The sequence below is a fragment of the Lissotriton helveticus genome, chromosome 6 (assembly GCF_964261635.1).
Source record: "Lissotriton helveticus chromosome 6, aLisHel1.1, whole genome shotgun sequence".
NCBI lineage: Eukaryota > Metazoa > Chordata > Amphibia > Caudata > Salamandridae > Lissotriton > Lissotriton helveticus.
In genome coordinates, this window is record NC_136067.1 from 1,261,686,563 (window position 1) to 1,261,709,080 (window position 22,518).

The 22,518-nt window shown below is 44.6% G+C and overlaps 1 protein-coding gene across 1 annotated transcript in view; it reads left to right on the forward strand.

Moving 5' to 3' along the window:
- The window catches only part of LOC144763410 (solute carrier family 22 member 2-like), a 592,130-nt gene extending 570,459 nt beyond the window's left edge, over positions 1-21,671 (forward strand). The window contains exon 11 of the mRNA XM_078648982.1: positions 21,489-21,671. Coding sequence (XP_078505108.1) covers positions 21,489-21,549 — 61 coding nt within the window. The 3' untranslated portion in view covers positions 21,550-21,671. The remainder of the gene's footprint in view (positions 1-21,488) is intronic.
- The last annotated feature ends 847 nt before the right edge of the window (positions 21,672-22,518 follow it).

The following is a 22,518-nucleotide window of genomic DNA, read 5'->3' on the forward strand; positions in this document are numbered from 1 at the left end:
GAGGTGAATGAGAAGTGCTGAGGGGCATGGGAGGTGACGGGGCCAGAGAGGCCATGCAATAAATGCGAGCGACTGATAGAGATGAGGGCAGTGAAAAGACAGAATGGCAGAAGGTGGTTAAAGTTGAAGTGAGAGGTTGAATGGTGAGAGTTCGGAAATTGTAAAAAGGGGTGATAGAAGTGGACTGCAAATTGAGAGAGGGATCTGGGATTAGGAGAGGAGAGGGGGTGAGAGGAAAGCGGCATAGGTAAACTGCTTAACTCTGCACAAGACCACCAGGGTTGTAAGGGACACCTGCTGGTCCCGGCCAGGGCCAGGTGAGCTTCTAATGTGGCAGCACGTATTCCTGTGGAGTGGAAGGCCCATCACAAAGGTTAAATAGACATCTTTCTGACGTAAATTGCTGAATTTTGGTTATAAACTGGTACTGATAGAGTGAAATTGTTTCTTAGTGTTACTGTGTGTAAAAATAATGTAGCAATGCTAACCCAAAATACGCGGCATCACATAACATTATTTACATTTTCTTCCCACACAATTTGGTCAAGCCTGTCGTGTAATTTGGTCCTCACCTGCCTCATAATTCCAGTAGCCCTGCCTACAGGTTTAGAATTTTTTGTCCGGAGGGGGTCCTTATGCCTGAAAATGTTGAATGGGGGGTCTCGGCATCCTAAAGTTTGAAGACCTCTGGTCTAGACAGACCCTTCACTGTCAGTCAGGCATTTATCTTTCTGCAGTCGATAATTCGCTTAAGTGACTATAACCCACATTAATCACCACCTAAAGCGCGTAGACTTTAACAGTTCATTTCTAAGCACTATATGCTCAGCATACACAGACGGACGCATGTCTTACAGTCTGAGCTATTTGCAGCAACACTCAGGCAGCAGAGCCAGTACTTTGCATTACTTTAACTGGAACTGAATATGCAATGAAAGCAGTTTACTTTATGATCCAGGCACATGTTTAAAATGTATTTAAACAACTGTCTGGCGATCCATCGGGTGTGAGGGCAGTTGAACGCAGTAATGGTTAAGAAGGGCAGCAACCAGGGAGGGAGGTGAAAGTGTGGGAGATCATCAGAAGATTCTTCGGAGCATATGATTTAAAGAAATATATGGCGTGACAGGGAGGGGTGAAAGTTGCAATGGTGTGATAAGTCATTTTTTAAACAAACAGAACACCCGGCGCATAAGCCTCAGCCTGCTCCCCAATGCCTTTAGATCCAGGTAAATCAAACTTTTTTTTAATGACTTACTCTAGCCTGGAGATGTCAGGGAGTAAACCCCAAAATAGGTAGCTTGGCATAAGCTGCCAGGACAGATACTGGCTTGTCTGTTTCTTGCCCGGCACCTCCCAGCCACCCCCTTTTGAATGGCTGTAACAGGGTAGTGTGCTAAACGGCTTCCCTCTGTGACATCAGCCAGGAAAGACGCCATGTTCAGGGCACTCAGTAGAGTTTAGAGGGAATGTGTAGAATGCTTGTTTACGTGTGTGTGTGTGCGCGCATGCATGTGTGCACGTGCACGCATGGGTGTGTGTGTGTGTGGGCAAGCTTAAGTGTATATAGTATTGTGCCAAACACCAACAAATAACAGTATGGCATCAAGGAGCAGCAAATATTACAAAACGAGGAACTGTTCACATATCATCCTATTTGTGTTTCATTTTGTGTAATGAGTTAATCTGTTTCGTTTACATAAACACATTTCTCGTGTTTTACATAGTTGCTTGATATAGAAGTCATTATGTATCATCATATGTCGCCCTAAGCCGCGCCCCTAGCACAGCTCACTCGCCACACCTCTCGCTCATATTAATGAGTACCTGTACTTATTGTTTCACATTTAAAGCACTGCTTATCGTTTAAGTTCTTATATCTGAGTACTGTCAAGGGGGAGAGGGATGGGGGATGGGAGGGTAGACGAATCGAGTTGACAAATCCTAGACGACAGACAATGGCACATAGCTATGTGATACAAGATGTAACCAACTATTGACATTGAAAATTATTAAAGATATATATTTTTGAAATGTGGGTTTTCCCATAGCAAACCTTGGTTGTGCAAATTTTGGAAATCAGTGGCGAAACAAAAACGTCTGAAAAGGCTGTGCTTACTTCAGCAAGCTAAAGTGGAAAGGTATCGCATAGGGGAGTGGGTTACACTTCCAAAGATCGTATTAAAATGACAGGATTTGAATTGTTTTACATTCCTAATAACTACCTGTGCTGCAGTTGTATTTATGTGTTAACATAATGACATGTCATACTTGATACTCGGAAGTATAAGAAAGAGTTCAAACAATATAATTATGGCAGTGATTTCCTTCTGAGAACCGAAGTGTGAGATTCCATGAATATATTTCAGCTTGCAAGAGTTTGTGGAAGGTGTGAAGCATTCTGAATGTTGATTCTGTACTATAGAAGATAAGCATTTATTACTTCCTGGTATCGCCACTACTATTTATTATTACGGGGTACTCTTCCATTAAATATTGCAATTACTGTTCTGCATGTAGCCACAAGATGGCAGAAAAGGCACGTGTGTTCATATGTGAACGCTGTCAAGCCGCAGAATGAGCTCAACAAGTGCAGATGCCGCACAGGCTTACCAAAGAGCAGACCCCACCAGGATTTTAAAACTCGAATTTTGCAGGCAGTTTTATAAAAATGACGGGAATTTTACAAAAGCGCAAATGTTGCGATTTTTTTAGGGGGCAAATCGCGAAATTACTAGATCCTGTGGAGGGGTGGGTGGCGGGAGGGGGTGCTCTTTTAGATACATGCCAGCTATTCCTACTAACATGCTGGCTAACTCGGACTTATTGTAGTTCATGGTGAAAAGTGACTGCGTTTGCAAAATATATTTCAAGTTAATAACTGCGTTTCACAATAGTCATTAGCGAAGCCAGTGGATCTGGTCATTGTAAAGTCTTGTGGGCCCTAGGCCCTCATGCTCGCAATCACTGACACAGACACCCTGGCTGTATGGTGCAACTGGCCCAGAGCACGTGGGCTCGGCCTCTTTTCTTGAAGCTGTGTCACCTGACCAGTGACATCAGTGGTGGGTGGGTGTTCGGTGTAATTACAGGGTTAGCACTAGAATGCTAACTGACTCTGGGCACTACATCCCTCCCAAAATTGGTTAAAAATTAAACCAAACGGGAAAAGTCCAAAAACCTGCGGGGGAAAGAAAACACAGAAATGTAACATTGGACTTGTGTTTTCAAACGGGTCTCTTTGGCTGCTTGCAAGCCGCAGGCAGTATAGTTCTTGCATTCAGGACTAACAGTTCTCAGTGGCACGGTTCGCAGTTGTTCGGCGGGTTCATTCTTTGTGCTGTCTGTACACTGTTCTCAGCCCTGCCTTTGCTTCGCTCCATTGGTGATGAGAGATAGATGGATGACACGGGTGTCAACAGTCTTCTGGTTTTGTTCTCTCTTCTGGCTTCGTGATGTTTCCGGGCAGGCTTTAGTGTTGACTCTTGGCAGGTGAATAGAGTAGGTGCAAACATCCCTCTCACTAGGATGCCCCTCTCGCCGGTATTCCTCTCTCACCAGATGTCCGGGAGGACCTCTTTGCCAGGTTTTCACTGGACTGGTGTTTTCGGTCGTGTTGCTCCACCATGGCCTTCGGGCCGTGAGCAGGGCGCTCCACGAGCCTCACCGTCGTGTCCTAGTTCCACCTGAAGGTTGAGCTGTCGACTCTTTTCATTGCTCGCGAGGCTTTCATCCCTGTGGGTCCTGCAGACGCGCTTCTGTAGATCTGTCTCCCATGCAGGACTTGCTGCCACCAGAGTCCCTTGCGGCCTCTGCTTTCTTTGGTTGCCACGGGTCGGTGTGGAGTGGTCAGTTCCTCAGCCGGATGTGTGAGCACTCTCGCCATCCAATCTTCCGCTCAACCTCAGAGGTAGATATCGCGTACAGTCTAGCTTGCTTTCTTCTGCGTTCGCCATGTGGATGGATGGCTCGTAGGTAGATGTCTTTAGTCTGCGCTGCCAGTGCTCGTGCCAGGTCTTGTCTTCCATTGCACTCAGGTGTTCCAGTGCCTGTCACCTTCCTTCTTTCCGCAGGGGCGGCTTCTTCTTGCAGTGGCCGCGTGCCACTCTGACTTCTCCTTTCTTCTTTTCTTAGTGGCGGTGGCCACTCTGTTCTTTCTTCCTTCTTGAAATGGCAGGTGTGCCACTCTGATTCCTTCTTCCTTCTTTTCTTAGTGGCGGTGGCCACTCTGTTCTTTCTTCCTTCTTCTTGAAATGGCAGGTGTGCTAATCTGATTCCTTCTTCCTTCTTTTCTTAGTGGCGGTGGCCACTCTGTTCTTTCTTCCTTCTTCTTGAAATGGCAGGTGTGCCACTCTGATTCCTTCTTCCTTCTTTTCTTAATGGCAGTGGCCACTATGTTCTTTCTTCCTTCTTGGAGTGGCAATGTGCCACTCCGTTTTCTTCTTCCTTCTTTTCGCAACGTACCCTGGTCCCCTCTTCTTCATCTTCTCTGGCCAGGCTTCCCCATGCAGCGCGCGCACTCCACACAGGTCTTCCTGGTCTTGTCCTAGTCCTAGGACACTGTCTTCTTGTCACTTAACTCCCAGGGTTAGCGTTGCGACCTTCACCTCTTCTTTCAGTCGCTTCCATTATTTGTGAAGTTGAAGTTCGTTGGTCCATGTTCGCGGACCGCGCCTTGGCTGAACTTTAGGTGAAGTTTGTTGATCCATGTCCATGGACCGCGCCTTGGCTGAACTTCTTGGACCTTTGTGCGGGTCCCTTCTGCCGATCACTGGCAGGTAGGCTGCTTGGTGCGTCCATCTGGCTGGTCGACTTCTTGGTGCGGCCATCTGGCTGGCCGGACTCGTGCTTTGTGACTAGGCTGAGTGGTCAGGTTGCTCTTGTGTTGAGACTTCAATGCTGCGGGTTGTCTGCGCAACCATTTTCCTTGCGTCGCAGTTCGGCTTGCTTTGGTGCGCATCAGGGTGCGCTTGTCGGGTTTTCCTTGTGACTTGCTGCTTTGGGCTAGTGCTGTCTGCACAGCTGCGCATTTGTGTCATGCGGCTTTGCACTGTCGTGTATTTCTATAGGTTCTGAATCAGTCCCCCTATTCCTGACCCTATTCTGGTTAAACTAACTATCAAGTTAACTAACAGTCAGCCCATGAGGCAAGAAAACCCCCATGATGCAGATACCGTTATCTGACGCAGTCACACTACGGCACAGGAACGTGTTATCTGATTAGGTCATAACGCTTGAGATCTAATTAGACAAGCGACATTCCTCCAGCCCCTGATAAGGCATACGACGTTCTCATAACAAATCAAACCTATGACAACCTGGATAATCCGTGCGGCCATTGTTTTGATTTCACAGAGAATTTTAGTAAAGAATGTGCTAACGAGCAAGTCGTATGACATCTTTATTGACGTACCTATGTCCATCCTTACGTCAATCTCGGCACCTTTAAGGTATAAATATTGCCGACCTTGCCCTATGCAAACACACGCGTGGTGACAAGACGGAGCAGCCATACTTGCCGAAGCCGAGAGCAGAAGCAGACCCCGCAGGCAGCAGCCCCGCCTTCCTGACGCGCTGAGAGACGCGCTGCTATCTCAAGCCGAGAGACCCAGCACCGGCGCTTCCGGGTAGCCCTCGCAGGCAGCCTGGAATATCGAGAGCAGAGAAAGAGATACCATTCCTCATTTCATCCTAACTTCCAGGTACAGAACTGAATAACCCCTCCTAGAGAATTCTTTAGTTATTCACTTGGCAAAAACAAACTTAACTTAAACTGTAACTTTCTATTCCCGCCCACGCATTAGACTTAGGTCAGGTACACGGGGTAGGCGTATTTAGAAACACCAGTTGAGTGCGTTTAGTCAAATGTATATGTGTCTGTAAATATATTTTAATCATTTTAAACATCATATGGCTCAGAAACCATATCAATGTTTTTACAGTATTATTTTGTACTATTGCTTTTAACGTATGCACTTTACTTAACTATAAGTATTGCAATAATATCGATCCATTTCTCTTGTACGAGAAAAGAGACTGATCAATAAATAACACCTTTTTATTGAACACGCCCGTCTCTTCCTTTTCTCTACATTCTGATGAGACTAAGAATGCACGTACTGACTGAGTAAAATAATTGCCTTGTGCTCACACGACTCTTGAGATTGACTCTTGATTAGGGGAGAGCAAAGTTGTCATGTTCTATGGTTGTCAGAAACTAAATCCCTTCTTGTCTAATCAAGGGAGTTAATTCCTTCCTTGAACATTCGAGAAAGTTTCTAGCGAACTCTGAGCTTAGCTGGCAAACCCAAAAATTAAGTCTAGTATCGACAGTAGTAGACCTAGTTAACGTCTGGCCTAGGCCTTTACTGCTGTAGGTACTATTCCAATGCGCAGAGCCTATTGGGAAAATAGGAGCTACACTACATGGCGCCCAACGCGTTTGGAAAGGGCGATAAAACTAACGTAAGACATTTAGAGTAACTCAGTCGTGCTTTCTCACTCAGACCCCTTTTCCCAAATACTCCAAAGACGTCTGGAGTGGGTGAAAGGTTATAATATCCTCCAAAACCTCGCAGGAGGGAACTCCTATGTATGGTTCTTGGTCTAGTCAACGTTGAAGGATAAAACAGTTCCAAAATATTGTGCATCTAATCTCTGTTTCCATAAAGAAACCTGATCTGCAAATAAACATAATACCATCCTGTCAGCAAAATGGACAGCGATGAAGAACGAGAGGTTACTAGATTAGCTACTGAAATAGCAGATGCTGATGCTACCATGCAAGCAGCAGACGCGGATATAATACTCATTCCGGTCGCCAAAAGGAGATCTATAACCTTAAAACTTATAGAAAATGGACTGACACCTAGAGGTGGCACAGTCATATTCGTAATCGAGGCACACGAATATCGGCAGACAGAGGTATACTATACATGGATACATTTTCCAGCAGCTAATACTATAACAAAGTACTTCCACTATTACAAAGTAGAGGAACCTCTTAATGAGTACACTCCTTTCGAGGAAGTGGAAGTACCACTCAAATTCCAAGAGCATTTGCTCTTATTTGATGGCGCCCTAAAACATAATAATCACATTACAAGGCTCGGTCCTTTAGGAAGACCAGGAGCAACGTGGCCGGTCCTAGCCGGATACACACCATATCCAGACATCGAAAGAATGCCTGCAGCAGAGCTGTTAATACAGCTAAAACAACTACTAAAAATTCACAGACAATTAGTTCAGTATGTAATGCGGACTTCAACAATTCAGCCAGCGATTAAACTTCCACAGCTGACCCCTCACCAGGGGAACACAAATAAAATTACACCACAGAACATCCAATCCTGCCTAGGTAAAGTTCCAGCTAAACGGGAACAGATACCATTCTGGTTGGCACAGAAAATTACCCAAATAGAGGCGGTGTTTCCTGACACCACCCCGCTGGAAAAACACAGGATTCTGACTATATGTCTCCCAATGGGAATCGCACCACACATTGAGGACTGTGACACTTGGGGTACAGTCTTTGCTTCCATCTACACAAAAACGCACGGTGTTCCATCCATTTCGGTAATACCAGATGTGCTAAAACAAATTCAAGATGAATACGGTCCAGAACCTGCTTTAACTCTTGGTATGAAATTACTAAAAGACTTCAAGCAGGTCTCGGCTATATTACTAGCCAACATAAAGGGTGAAGCAGCAAACGTGGCGATCCGCCAGAGGTTAAAAGAGACAGATATAGCAGACCAACCAGCTGAAATTGCCAGAATCATAGAAAAATCCTATGAAGAACTAGGCAGAGATAGTCTAGGTGGAATACCAGTAAAACCGCAACTGACTACAAGTCCAGAAAAAATATTTTTTAATAATAATAATTCACCAAAAAAGAACTGGGATGGAAACAAACAATCCAATCCTAAAGAAAAGAAATTCCAGTCCAGAGGAAGGTCTCCTAGGCGAAGAGAGAAATCTCCAAACCCGAGACAAAGGTCACCTCAGAGTGAACCCTCTGGGAATAGATATAACCTTAGAAATAGGGATAATATTAAAAAACCTGATAGATATCAAGACATTGATACACGTCCCTCTCAATCTTTTCAGACTTCCTCGCAGAAATCGGAAAGAAGAGGACGATCAGAAGAGCACGCCAAGTCCAAAGACAAGGAACCTGCTCAACTGAAAAAGAAATCACAATTTCCAAAAAAGAAGGTAGCCAGTATCAAGGTAGTTAACAATGCCGAGAATACTGAGGACACAACTGAAAAACGGAGAATGGGCTCAGACAATGCTAGACAGCGCAGCAGAGGTGAGCATAGCTCGCAAAGTCCTTATGAATCATCTGGAGACAGTGGACACGAATGAATACCTTCAAGTGGAAACTGCAGATACCAGAGTTAGCAAGCCCCACAAAATATACGAGATAACACTACGTATAGAGGGAGATAAGACTAGGAAAATAAGGGGACTATTTTGGGATAACCTCTCAAAGGGTTATGACATACTTCTAGCTGAAAAAGACTGGCCACCAGAGTTTGTCAGGGAGTGCCCTCATGGCGAAGAAGTAATTATGCCTGCCTTCTCGAATCAAATACCGATTCATAAAAAATACACACTTGCTAGAAAGTGGGCAGTGGCCTTAGCACCTGCTTTATATAAAAATCATGTAGGATGGGATGAGGATTCTCCTCCTCACAAAATCCAGTTAAAATCACAACCTACTGCACAAAGGCAGTACCCAATTAAGCAAGAAGCTAAAAAACAAGTAAATGAAATACTAGATCAGCTAGAATACCAGGGGTGATTGAAACTTGCACCTCACAAATGAACAATCCTTTGTTTCCGGTCTCCAAACCAGACAATTCGTACCGTCTAGTTTTGGATTACCGACACCTTAACACATGTTGCAAAACTTTTGCAGTGCAAAACTCACACAGTGCTGCACTAATGAATAACATAGTGCGCAAAAAATACAAAACAACCTTGGACATCTCCAACGGATTCTTTTGTCAAAACATAGCACCAGAGAGCAGATATTTAACTGCATTCTCAGTAAATGGCACTCAAAAACAATTCTGTCGGTTAGCCCAGGGGTACAAGAACAGCCCGGGGGTATTCTCAGCAAGAGTAACAGAATTACTACAACTATATGATGATGAAGCATTATCTTATGTCGATGACATTTACTTAACAGATGATGACTTGGAGACTCACTTGAAAAGAGTGAACACCATAATACTTGGTTTCGCTGCAGAGGGTTACAAATTCAACTTCAAAAAGTCCAGAATTGCCCATCTGACGGTCCTATTCTTAGGATATGAGTTATCAAGTGAAGGCAAAAGCCTGGCAGACAATTTCCTAGAGAAATGTGCCGTAATCCAAGCTCCTAAAACACTAAAAAACCTACAGTCAATTCTAGGCTTCCTAAATTTCGGAAGAACATATATTGCAAATTACGCAGAAAGGGTCAAACCCCTTTATGATCTAATTAAACCAGACTTTAAAAGATCCAGTTGGACTCAAGCACACACAGAAATTTTGAGATCCTTACAAACAGACATGCTAATTAAAACAAAATTAGAAACCCGTGATAATACACGCAACCTTGTGATCCGAGTCATCCCAGGGAGATGCGGATTCACATACCTAACCTCTAATGAGGGAGATAAGGTACCAATTGCATTCAAATCACATTTGTACACAAAAGCTGAACAGAGATTCAGCAACAAAGGAAAAATTGTTCAAGCAGTTCAAACCGCAATAGCTAGAGAAAAAGACATAGCTGACGGTAGACATATCACAGTCAGAACAGCTGAATCAGCCTTTGAAGCATTAACAACACCGTGTAATTTACCAACAACAACATTGGATCCAGAATGGTTACAATGGGTAAATTCAATCACAACGGACAAAGTATATTACTTCTTTGATCCAGAACTAGGAGAATTAAAAAATCTAAAATATGAAAAGACGTATCCTCTGCCAATCGACATTCTGCCTCTACGACATTACGCCTGTGTAATATATACAGACGGACATGCTCAACCCTCAGTTTGGGGAGAACATGCATACAATCCCACATGTGAGATTACAAAAGAAGTGTGGCACGGAGGTAAACTAAGACCTCTATTAACAAAATCACACTCAGTAGAAACTAATTCAGAACTACAAACTGAAATATTAGCTTTGAAAATGGCGCTAGATAATGCGGATCGCGAATTCCCGACACTTATAGTGTCAGATTCATATTTCTGCGTCAAAGCATATAACAAGGATTTGCAGACCTGGATTCAGAACGGTTACAAAGATGACACGGATGCACCAATAAAGCAGAGACTGCTCTGGGAACAGGTAGCTCTTTTGAAAAAAGAACTACCAAAGACTCACGTGACACACTCACTGAGTCACCAGCGTGATGGCGTTCACGTTGTAGGGAATTCATTGGCTGAAACAGCCGCAGCGGCAGCCAGTAAACCGGCTCCCGTAGATCGAAAAAAGCGTACATTAAAATACATTGACGGCGAAACATTGCTGGCGGTGAAAACGTCATCAAAAGGCGACTGCTCAGCGTTACCGATCAACTATCCACTCAATTACACATACATCATAGATGCAAACTCCATTCCTTTTGCTCGAATCCCTGGAGTGGGGGATAGAGTGATTCCAAACATGGACAGGAGAAACTTGTTAATCGCAGACGCACACATGGGCGAGGGTCTCAGACACCATAAATTAAAAGATTCTCTGGAAGAATTACAATCACGGTACTGGTGGCCAGGCATGAGCCTGCACTACACCATGTTTGTAAAAAACGGCCCAAACTGCAACAGAGATCGCAGTGGGGAGAGAAGCAGTTTAATACCTCGTCGTAGCAAGGCGGATAATATTACCAACAAAAAGAATGGCTTGCGATTAACATATACAGGCTAGTTTCCACTTATAATGTAGATCAACAGCACTCGGCTGACGTCCGGACTGTTATACAAGATTTGCGAGTCTAAATGGCATATACGCTAAGAGCATGCTACGTTCGACCATTTTTTTCTTTTTCTCAGGCAATCCAGCCTGGGGGGGGGAAAGAATGGCCAAATGAGCACAGCCCAGCGGGAATCTTCTCACTTCCTTCCTGAGGGTATGGGATGGTGTAAAGAAAAAACCAAGACAGAAAGCAATCTATAATAGAAAGGATATTAGGTTCGGGAGCTGGGTGGGTCAAACATCTAATAAGTGTCCAACGTAGTCTAAATAACTTGCCAAGAAATTCTCTGAAGGGATTCAGTCCGTACGAATTATTATTCGGAACTAGGATGTTGATCTCTGACCTTGATAGTCAGACTTCAGTGGTAACAGAAAAAAGCTTTGATGTCAAAGACCGTTTGGCTATTTTGCAGGACTTAAACAAAACAAGAAAAGACCTGAGCAACATACAGTTGAAACAACAGCCAACGACCACTGAAGATTCACCACCTGTCCCAGCAAGACCTGTCTGGATTCCAAAAGTCGGGGATCTAGTCAGGGAGAAGATCGCGGTAAAGAAGGAATTTGGGCCTTCTTACAGAAAAGCAGTTCCTGTATTGTCTGTCAACGGGACAAGATCAGTTGTACTACCGCCACTTGCTGGAAAAAAGGAGAACCGAGTTGTATCCATCGACCTGGTAAAACCACAACATGTGGCCGATAACCAACGGTAGGCCAAGTGGACTCCCAATAAGTAGCAGAACACCAAGGTTTGCTACCAGTACAGAGGTCCTAACAAAGAGGCTCATCACATTCGAAACGCCTACAGAAGAACAACAAGGACTATGCAACAATGCAATAGAACTAAGACCTCTGAAAACCCAAATAAAGACATTTAGCAGAGACACACCAATCTATACTGAAGTACCAAGTGACAATGCAAAAAACAAGAATCCTGAACCAATTGGAACAATTGACAGAACTGCATCTGGTTACTTCATCAACTTCGATGATTCCTCTGAAGGTTTCAGCGAACAAAAGACACAGCCATCACCAAAATCCTTTAAAGACAAAGCAAAGGAACTTTTGAAACAACTAAAAGAAACATATCTGATTTCTCCATGGATTGAATTTTGGGTGGGTTTTGGTGCATTTATCCTCATACTTTGGCTCATCATGGTATTTACCTTGGGACGCTTCATTGAGGGAAAATATGCTAAAATGGACACAGCAAGTCAGAACATCAACTTGGTCCTCAAACCACACACATCTTCACACGTCGAGAAACGAGAACTTTCTTCAGAACTTTCTTCAGCCAACTTCACAGCAATTCCAATACCTGGTGGGGTAGCCTGGGACAACACTGACTATGAAATTTATGGTCCGGTCGAGATCCTGAAATATCCACACCAAATCAAGATCTCCTTGAGTGACTTTGCAAAACCAAACTCATTTGCTGATGATTGGGACTTTGCAAGTATTAACAATATGATGTCTGACTTAGTAATGTCTGCTAAATTTACAAAACATGATTATTTGCAGGGTTCTACAAATTATGATAGTATGTATTGCTATAACCATTATGGTAACCATTTCTTGCATAAATCTGCACAACCTAGAAATGTTTTAAATTTTAATCAATGGGAACATTGTGCTACACCTCCCAAAGGGAGCTCTAGAACCGTTTATGACAAATATTCATACTTTCAAGGTTTTAACACTAGTAATGCTGAAACATTTTATTATAAATTGTCAAACAAGACAGGGACCAAAACCATGATAACCAACACAAAATTGATTTATTCTGACTTATTCTTTGAACAAATGAATACTTTTGGATTTAATTATTGGGACAAAAATGTTGATTTGAAAAGTGTTTGGGGTACAAAAGAATGGCAAGTACAGGGTATAGAAGCTTTGTTTAGAGCCTGCATGATCCCAGAACAAATGATATTTTTAAATGACACTGTTCAACAAACCACCTGTCTTGGCTTAGCCAAAATCAAAGATTTAAATAACCTGTCTATTCCAAAGCCAACAATGTTTAGCAATAACTCTGATACAGATGAAGAAATAGACATAAACCATATACTTAACCAAAACAGAACACATCCTGATTGGAAACAATGGTTGATCTGGCCCACAGATACAAATAACTGTCAAGATAGATTCCTGAATAAAACACAGGGTTTCAAAATGACCAGGCCAGACCCTAGATATCCCCAAAGACATCACCCAGGGATAATAACAACCTACAGTGTGGGCAAATTATGCCTTCAATGGCTACAAACTTCCACACTGCCTGAAATTAAGCAACACCTAACTTTACTTACTGATGGTGCTGACTTGCGTGATTTCATAATGGGACCACGCAAACAGCGTCAAAAGCGTTTCATAGCAGCCTCTGTATATGCAGCATACAATGAGGCCTGGAAGGTTACTCAAATTGAGACAGCAGAAAGAATACGGGAAATTGACCGTATTAATTTGGAAAAATCACTTTCTGTAGTGGACAATGGGTTAATGACTCTGTCCTCCAGAATTTTTTCATTGGACAGCCTTGTGTCTTCAGCAATCGATATATTATCGCAAGACTTACTGTTATTACAACATGGTCAGTCACAATTGCGTTCTATTGTACAGCTTGGCTGGACGTTACAAAATCTGCGTTCAGGCTACGTGCCTTGGCGTTTAATCAACACAACGTCACTATTCCAAATCTTTAACCTTACTGATAGACAAATCGGTATGGCGCAGAAGGGTGCTGATTATACAATCTTGAGCATTGAAAAACTAGAAAGATTACCAATGACAATGTCAGAACGACCTGTCAGTGAATGGATAATCCACGGAATCATAAATATTCCAATCTCAACCTTCAGGTTTCAATACTGCCAAAAATATATACAGGCTGGCATGTACGAGAAATTGGGAAAGGGGTACCTTAAAACAACATGGAACCTGCCCTATTCACATGCATGTGTCAGTAATAAAGGACAGAAAGTGTTTCTTAGTGGCAACAATTGTGCTATGTCACTAAGCGGCACGCTTCTATGTAACGGTATTAGTTTGCACGGAGCCTGTGAAGGGAATTCATACAACCTTTCATGTCACCAGCAAGGCGCACCTGCAACTGAAATAGAACCATTCTTTCAAAGACTCTATAATGGGAGTTACATTCTTATTGTAGACCGCAGATGTTGCAGTCTTATGCCCGGGACTCCTTATCTAGTAACTACAACAGCGAAGGTCAAGTGCTGTGGACGTTCTTTGTTCCCCAGCTCCTTTCCAGACAGGGAGGCGAGGGCATGGCCCAGTTTGAAAATTACTTCTATTCGAATAGACACTTTAAGCAGAATGAAAACAGTGCTTCTTCAGACGCCTACAAGGCTCACGTCATCAAAAGAAACGTATGATCTACAAGTCGCAAGGACGACTGCAGAGATACATACGTTATTATCAACCAATTCCCCCGTACATTTCGCGGAAATCCTGAGCGAAATCTTAAATATTTCTGATACCACTGGGGTCTCAAAGGTATTTAAGACAGTATTTTCGATGGCATTAACACCATTCAAAGCCATACTGGGTATTTTTCCAGATTTCGTCCATTCGATTTTTGGCGGACTTCCCCTGATCCTGGGACTAATTGCAGGAATCCTATTCCTAGTCCTTATTTTTCGTTATGGCAACCCATGTCACAGACCAAACTCTGACGACAATGGAAGAAACGATCCTAGCCATTGGATACCGGGACCGGATATCAAAAATCCTGGGACTCTCCCGGCTTAGAGACCTGAACATGACTTGGTTTCTATCATTTCGACCAATGTGGCAAAGGTGTGTTTTACCTGTACTAAGGTGTCTGCTATGCGGAGAAGAATGCGTGTTAGACACCTGTCTGACGCTACAATCGGATGCGCCGGTGGATGCAGATACACTGCTGGTTCCTACCAAGGTTCACGCACTGTGCTGCCCTCAAAGGCTGCCAATTCTGATGACGGCATTCCTGGAATCTTCACCACTGCGATTGAAGAGTAGTGAAGTTCAAGATGAAAGCAGCATCGAACAGGTACGACCTTCTGTCAGCAATGCAAATCAGAATGTCAATGGAGACAATCATGCGCACGAATGCATGGTTACCCCTATCTCCGACTTAGAGGAACTTTCCCATGAAGCTGTTGACAGTTTTTTCGAAAGCCTGAATGATATGATGTTCTCTCCGGAACAGAAATAGTGACTTTTGAGTAAACTCGCACACGGCGTTCCCTGAATTCGGCCTTCAACTTTAACAATAAAGTCACATGAACAATTACAATCCAGTTCACGGACAGCAACTTTTTTCAGCAAGCCCCTAAAATATTTTTCTATATATTTTTTCCCGGGACACTGATCTTCTGCTTAAAGTAAGAAACTATTCCTAGAGAACTAAGATTTCTATTTTTTTAGATACTTTATAGACTTTATATAGACTTTAGCTGCCCGCTGGTATGTTCACAATATATTTTATGTGATGAAATGGTTTCGACTTTTTTTCTGTATAGCCATATTAAGAGCCATTTCATGTGTATTTCTCATATACCAACAAGCAATAATGCATAAAATGCGTGTTTACTTTTGCATTTAATTCATAGCTTAAGTGCATACAATATATATGACTGCAATTTTTCAGTATATTTGAAAATTTCGAAATACATTTATGTATTTTGGGGTGGTAAGGTATACACTATACTCTATAGTATGTTGTACTATGTTATACTATGCATAGATTAGTAGATATGACCATAGTTAGCGTGGAGTGGGTGTCGTGTATTTCTATAGGTTCTGAATCAGTCCCCCTATTCCTGACCCTATTCTGGTTAAACTAACTATCAAGTTAACTAACAGTCAGCCCATGAGGCAAGAAAACCCCCATGATGCAGATACCGTTATCTGACGCAGTCACACTACGGCACAGGAACGTGTTATCTGATTAGGTCATAACGCTTGAGATCTAATTAGACAAGCGACATTCCTCCAGCCCCTGATAAGGCATACGACGTTCTCATAACAAATCAAACCTATGACAACCTGGATAATCCGTGCGGCCATTGTTTTGATTTCACAGAGAATTTTAGTAAAGAATGTGCTAACGAGCAAGTCGTATGACATCTTTATTGACGTACCTATGTCCATCCTTACGTCAATCTCGGCACCTTTAAGGTATAAATATTGCCGACCTTGCCCTATGCAAACACACGCGTGGTGACAAGACGGAGCAGCCATACTTGCCGAAGCCGAGAGCAGAAGCAGACCCCGCAGGCAGCAGCCCCGCCTTCCTGACGCGCTGAGAGACGCGCTGCTATCTCAAGCCGAGAGACCCAGCACCGGTGCTTCCGGGTAGCCCTCGCAGGCAGCCTGGAATATCGAGAGCAGAGAAAGAGATACCATTCCTCATTTCATCCTAACTTCCAGGTACAGAACTGAATAACCCCTCCTAGAGAATTCTTTAGTTATTCACTTGGCAAAAACAAACTTAACTTAAACTGTAACTTTCTATTCCCGCCCACGCATTAGACTTAGGTCAGGTACACGGGGTAGGCGTATTTAGAAACACCAGTTGAGTGCGTTTAGTCAAATGTATATGTGTCTGTAAATATATTTTAATCATTTTAAACATCATATGGCTCAGAAACCATATCAATGTTTTTACAGTATTATTTTGTACTATTGCTTTTAACGTATGCACTTTACTTAACTATAAGTATTGCAATAATATCGATCCATTTCTCTTGTACGAGAAAAGAGACTGATCAATAAATAACACCTTTTTATTGAACACGCCCGTCTCTTCCTTTTCTCTACATTCTGATGAGACTAAGAATGCACGTACTGACTGAGTAAAATAATTGCCTTGTGCTCACACGACTCTTGAGATTGACTCTTGATTAGGGGAGAGCAAAGTTGTCATGTTCTATGGTTGTCAGAAACTAAATCCCTTCTTGTCTAATCAAGGGAGTTAATTCCTTCCTTGAACATTCGAGAAAGTTTCTAGCGAACTCTGAGCTTAGCTGGCAAACCCAAAAATTAAGTCTAGTATCGACAGTAGTAGACCTAGTTAACGTCTGGCCTAGGCCTTTACTGCTGTAGGTACTATTCCAATGCGCAGAGCCTATTGGGAAAATAGGAGCTACACTACAGCACTTCTTGTTGTTGGGTTCCAGAACCATTGTCGGTTCGTGAGGGGGTGCACCTACTTTCGCCATACTGCTGCAGTGATGACCTGTGGCCACTAGGTATCGCTGCGTTCTCTTCCGGCGTGGCGTGGGTGCTTCTGGAACGTTGCTTCTGGAGGGTTGCGTCACCACTCCATTTTGCTTCTTCCTTTTCAGGTTGCTCTCGTTACCTTACGGGGTGTGCTTGGTTGCTTTTGGGGATCCTGGAGCAGTGTTGGCGGTCGTCGCGCTTCACCACTGCGTTGTTTGTTGTGATTCTTTAGAATGTTGCTGCGTGGAGTTGCTGCACTCCTGACGCGCTTCTGGAGCGTTTCTGGGGTTCTGTCGCGTTCTTGCGCTTTTGGTGCACTCCTGCGCCGTTGCCTTTTCTTGACTTACGTGCCTGCCTTCGCTTCAGGGTCACTGACTGTGTTCCTTGTGAGCTTCTCCAGTTCTCTTGTCCTTTGGGATAGCCACCTGCCAGCAGGTGGTTCTCTCTCACTCTCTAGGCATCGCTTGTGTGCGCCACGTAGTCTTGGCTGGGTGTTTGCTTGGTGGCGTTCTGGTGTGGCGGGGTTCTTGCGCTTGGTCCTTGTGACCAGTTACAGTCTTCCTTTGCTGTGGCTGTATGCCGGTTGCTTGTCTTTGTGATGTTTTGCTTTATTGATGCTGTGTTCCTGTCTAGTGTTGCCTTTCTTCAGTCCTTTCTGGTAGCACGCAGCTGCAATTTACCACTGTGCTGCTGCTATGACTATTTGGCTTGTCCAGGCTTGTTTGTTTCTTTATCCCATGCAGTACTAGAAAGGTCCATTAGATGGCAGGGTTAGATAGCTTTGTTGGCAGTCTGCGTTGTTTTGTGCATGTCTGGAGCTTTCCTCTGATCCTCCTGCCGGAGCTGCCGGTGCAGGGCTGTGTGCTGCGTGGGGGTAAGTGGTGCTGCAGCCACTCTGGTGTGCTGGGGGCAGTAGACAACGTATGAGAGGGGCTGCCTCCTGTTGCAGGCTTGCTGAAGTCTGGTAATTTCTTTAATTTGCCTCTGGGGCTTAATTGTGAAAAAGGGGGGCTCAATTGAGAGCAGAGGAGCTGGATGGCAGTCGCGGTCTCCAGCCTCCTTACAGTGGGCTTCTCCTTTTCCCATTGTGCCTCCGCCTAGGTAAATGCTGGGGCGTTTGAAGTGTCCTCGGGCCGGATGCTGCCTTTGTCCTTTCATGCCCCGCCGCCGCAGCTTCATTCCTCACATGCTGCGCGGCGGGGAGAGGTGTCAGCGCTGGTCTCCGGGCCGTTCTCTATCATTTTGCGGTAAGTTTGCTTGGTTAGGCTGCGCAGGGGGGGCTTGACGCTTCGTTTCCCGGCTGCGAGCCAGGCGCTGGATTTCTCATTTCCCCTCCCCCACTGCCGCAGCCACACGGGGTGGGGAGCGATTAACGCTTTACTGCGGGTGGGCTCCGCTGAAGATTCAGTTCATTGCGGGTGGGCTCCGCTTCAACTATTCGGCGCCCGGCAGCTCTCCCCACGCTTCGGGCACTCAGAGGAACGGGATGGACTCCTGCTGACTTCGGGGCAGGGCCCGGCAGTTTTTTTATACGCTCCCCACCGCAGCAACTTCACTCACACGCTGCGCGGCAGGGGTAGGGATCGCCGCATGCTGGCCGTGGGTGGGCTCCGCTGGTCTCGCCTTATTAAGGGGACAATCCGCTCACACTGCTGGGGGCAACGTATACAGTTTATAGCGGGTGGGCTCCGCTTTCGGTGCTTTACTGTCCTGGTCTCACCTTCGGCCGACGGTCCTGTTCTCACGCGGGTGGGCACCGCGATGGCTCCTGCACAGGTGGGCACATTCGCGGCCGACGTGGGTGGGCTCCGGTTGGTCCGCACTTTTCCTCGGGGCACCTTCTCAGCAGGGCGGCCAGCAGCAGGTCGGAGAGGTGCGGGGTGGGCTCCCGGTCATCTTCCCTTTCTCCACTAGGCCCAGGGCTCGGCACACGCCCCGCGGGCCTCTCAGCGGCCGGCACGCTTCGCAGGGGGTGCCCTCTGCCAGGGCAGCTCTCACCCCTTTCCCCTTCAATTTTCTTTTAGCTGGCACGCGTGGGCTAGCGTACCCTCGTCGCCATTGTAAAGTCTTGTGGGCCCTAGGCCCTCATACTCGCAATCACTGACACAGACACCCTGGCTGTATGGTGCAACTGGCCCAGAGCACGTGGGCTCGGCCTCTTTTCTTGAAGCTGTGTCACCTGACCAGTGACATCAGTGGTGGGTGGGTGTTCGGTGTAATTACAGGGTTAGCACTAGAATGCTAACTGACTCTGGGCACTACAGTCATGGTAATAGCTGGTGTAATAATTGTGTGTGTGTATATATATATATATATATATATATATATATATATATATATATATATATATATATATATATATAAACAATGGCATAAATAAACAAATACATAAGTAAAGGAAGGAAGGAATCGCCTAGTAGCACACAAGCCTAGCAGCCACGGTCGGCAGTAGGAGTTCCTGCAGGGCCGTGGGGCGGGGGAATTTTTTGCGCGCACTGCATCACATTTGGTGATGAAGTGCACACAACAAAATTCGTTTTATTTATTTATATGTTTACTTGCCTGTAAAACTCCGTAATCCATACATTACTACCCCCCACCCTGCCCCTCCCCCTCCCCACATCACCGCCCTGCAGGAACTCCTACTGCCGACCGCGGCTGAAGCCTGGCACTACTTTCAGGCAGCTGTGCACATAATCTGTCAACCCTGGCCGTCACTCAGTAGTCCGTCGAGCTATTGGATCAATCAGTCAATCAAACAGGATTTATAAAGCGCTGCTATTCACCCACGAGGGTATCCAGGCGCTGAGAGCCGAGCTGCTTGGGTTGAATCAGTTGAACAACCAGGTGTAGAGTCCCCTTCTGAATTCCTGAAGAGAGGTTGAAGTCCAGAGATGGAGAGGAAAGCTGTTCCAGGACTTTGCGGGGAGGTAGGAGAGGGACCATCCTCCACTGTTGCTTTGCTGGGTGGAGGTGTGTCTGTGGGAGAGGGAGGTGGAGCACAGGTGTCTGGAGGGTTGGTGGAAGCTTGGGTAGTGGTTGATATACACTGGTCCTTGATTATGGAGGGATTTGTAGGCGTGGGTCAGCATCTTGATTTTGCACCTCTTGTGGACAGAAAACCAGTGGAGTTTCTTTAGGTGTGGGGTGATGGGAGTACATTTGGGGATGTCAAGGATGAGTCTGACCCCTGAGTTCTGTATGGTCTGCAGTCTCTTCAGGAGGAGTGTGGTAATTCCAACGTAGAGTGCGTTGCCGTAGTCCAAGACGCTAGTGACGAGGGCTTGAGTGATAGTCCGTCTGGTGGTGACTGGGAGCCATTTGAAGGTCTTTCAGAGCACGTGAAGAGTGAGGCAGCAGGTAGAGGAAACTTCGTTGATTTGGTTTTTCATGGAGAATTTGCTGTCCAGGATGATGCCGGGGTGTGGTATGTGGGAGTGGGCAAGGGTCCCATATCAGTGGGCCACCAGGAGCCATTCCACAGGGAGGTGCTGTTCCAGAAGATCAGAACTTCTGATTAGTATGTGTTGAGTTTGAGGCAGTTGTTTTCATCCAGTCAGTGACTCTGGTCATGCACAAGCGGAAGTTGGCCCATATGGTGGATGGGTTTTCAGATAGAGATAGGATGAGCTGGGTGTCATCTGCGTAGGAGATGATGTTCAGTTCATGGCTTCTGACAATGTTGGCAAGGGGGGTCATGTAGGCATTGAACAGAGTAGGGATGAACTTTGAGGGACGGTGCGGATCATGTTCTTAAGTTCCAAGGTGAAGGTTGGAAGGCGAGTTCTCTGAGTTATTCCGATGAAGAAGGAAGCGATCCATTTGAGGGCACCTTCTTGGATGCAGTGAACTGACCCATGCCACATGCTGTATGGTCTGGTGGGCAGAAATAAAATATGAATGACGCTTTAAAAAATCAATGGACTGAAAGCTTCTCTATGTATGTATGTCTGTACTATCATTATTGTGCTTCAAAAACATGAGGCTGGCAAGAAAGATAAAACTAGGCATGACCAAATAATGAATGCCTAGTATGTATGTATTGCTGGAGGTGTGGTAATTTACTGCTGATGGTACCACTTCTATAATGAAGCCCCATGATTTATTTTCTACTGCAGAAAGAATGTTACCTATATGAAGGGTGTTAACATTAGCCACATATAAACTTTGTATTATTGTAATGAATACATGCGTTAAATATATTCCCAGCTGTTACCAGGTTTATCAAATGTAATGCTTTTTTTCTTTCAAAATTTTGAAAGTTTGTTTTCTGTTTGCAGGCAAAAGAAGATAAAAGCAGAAACAATTACATACTTAGAAGTTAAAGCATCAGATGTTTGACACACCAAGGACAAAATATTGCCCCACCACAAGTGTACCCGAAATGTTTTATAAATAGTATGTAACTGTGTTAAGTGTGTGTGTGAAGCTCTATACATGACAACCCACAAAAGAATAAACAATGGAACATTTTACATTTTAAACAATAAGTTTTGTTTTTATTGTAGTCCTGTTTTAGGACCAACTTGTAACAAGCGTGTTTTCTTCAACACAGCTCCAAATACAAAGTAATGGCAAAAACACACAATGGTGTAATGTTAGTGCATCGGTATATTATACCCCATCACCTCTGAAGAATACATCCTTTTATGAGACGTAGAGCTTAATTAGTGAAAACTTAAACACAAGGGGCCAAATGTTTTTTCGGAGTATGCCAAATGCTGGAGTTGTCGGATAACAAGGCTGTCATGTCTTGATTACCCCCCACCAAACCTTTTTCTTCCACCGCTCTGCACTTCCTGTCTCTTTATTTCACTCTTGCAGGTTCCTTTTCATCCATGCTTTCTCACTTTGTCACTATTGTCCCATCTTGCTCTTCATCCTTCATTCTTCTTTCTTCTTTTTTTATCTTTCTCTCTCTTCCTCTTCATCAAAGTCTGATGATGGGAAATAAGTCCTATTTCCCGAAACTCTGTGCCAGCCCCCCACCTGCACATTAAATACTGGTTCGAGGACATAATCCATTAACCCATAAACAGAACTGAAGATAGCACAATATTTCAAATTACGGAATGTGGCTGTCCATGCCCAAATATGTACAGTACCTTGGTGCTTAATTTGTAAATAATTAGGTGCCAGGGCCCTAATCAGGACGCCACTGCAGCCTACACCACCCATTGCCCCTGCTAGTGCTACAAAAGACAGTGCCAAGCCAGCTACTAATCACCACGCTCCTAGAAGTGTGACAATTGAGACTATTCCAGGCCCCCAAAGCTATATGATTATAATAAGCGCCAGGTATTAGTCATT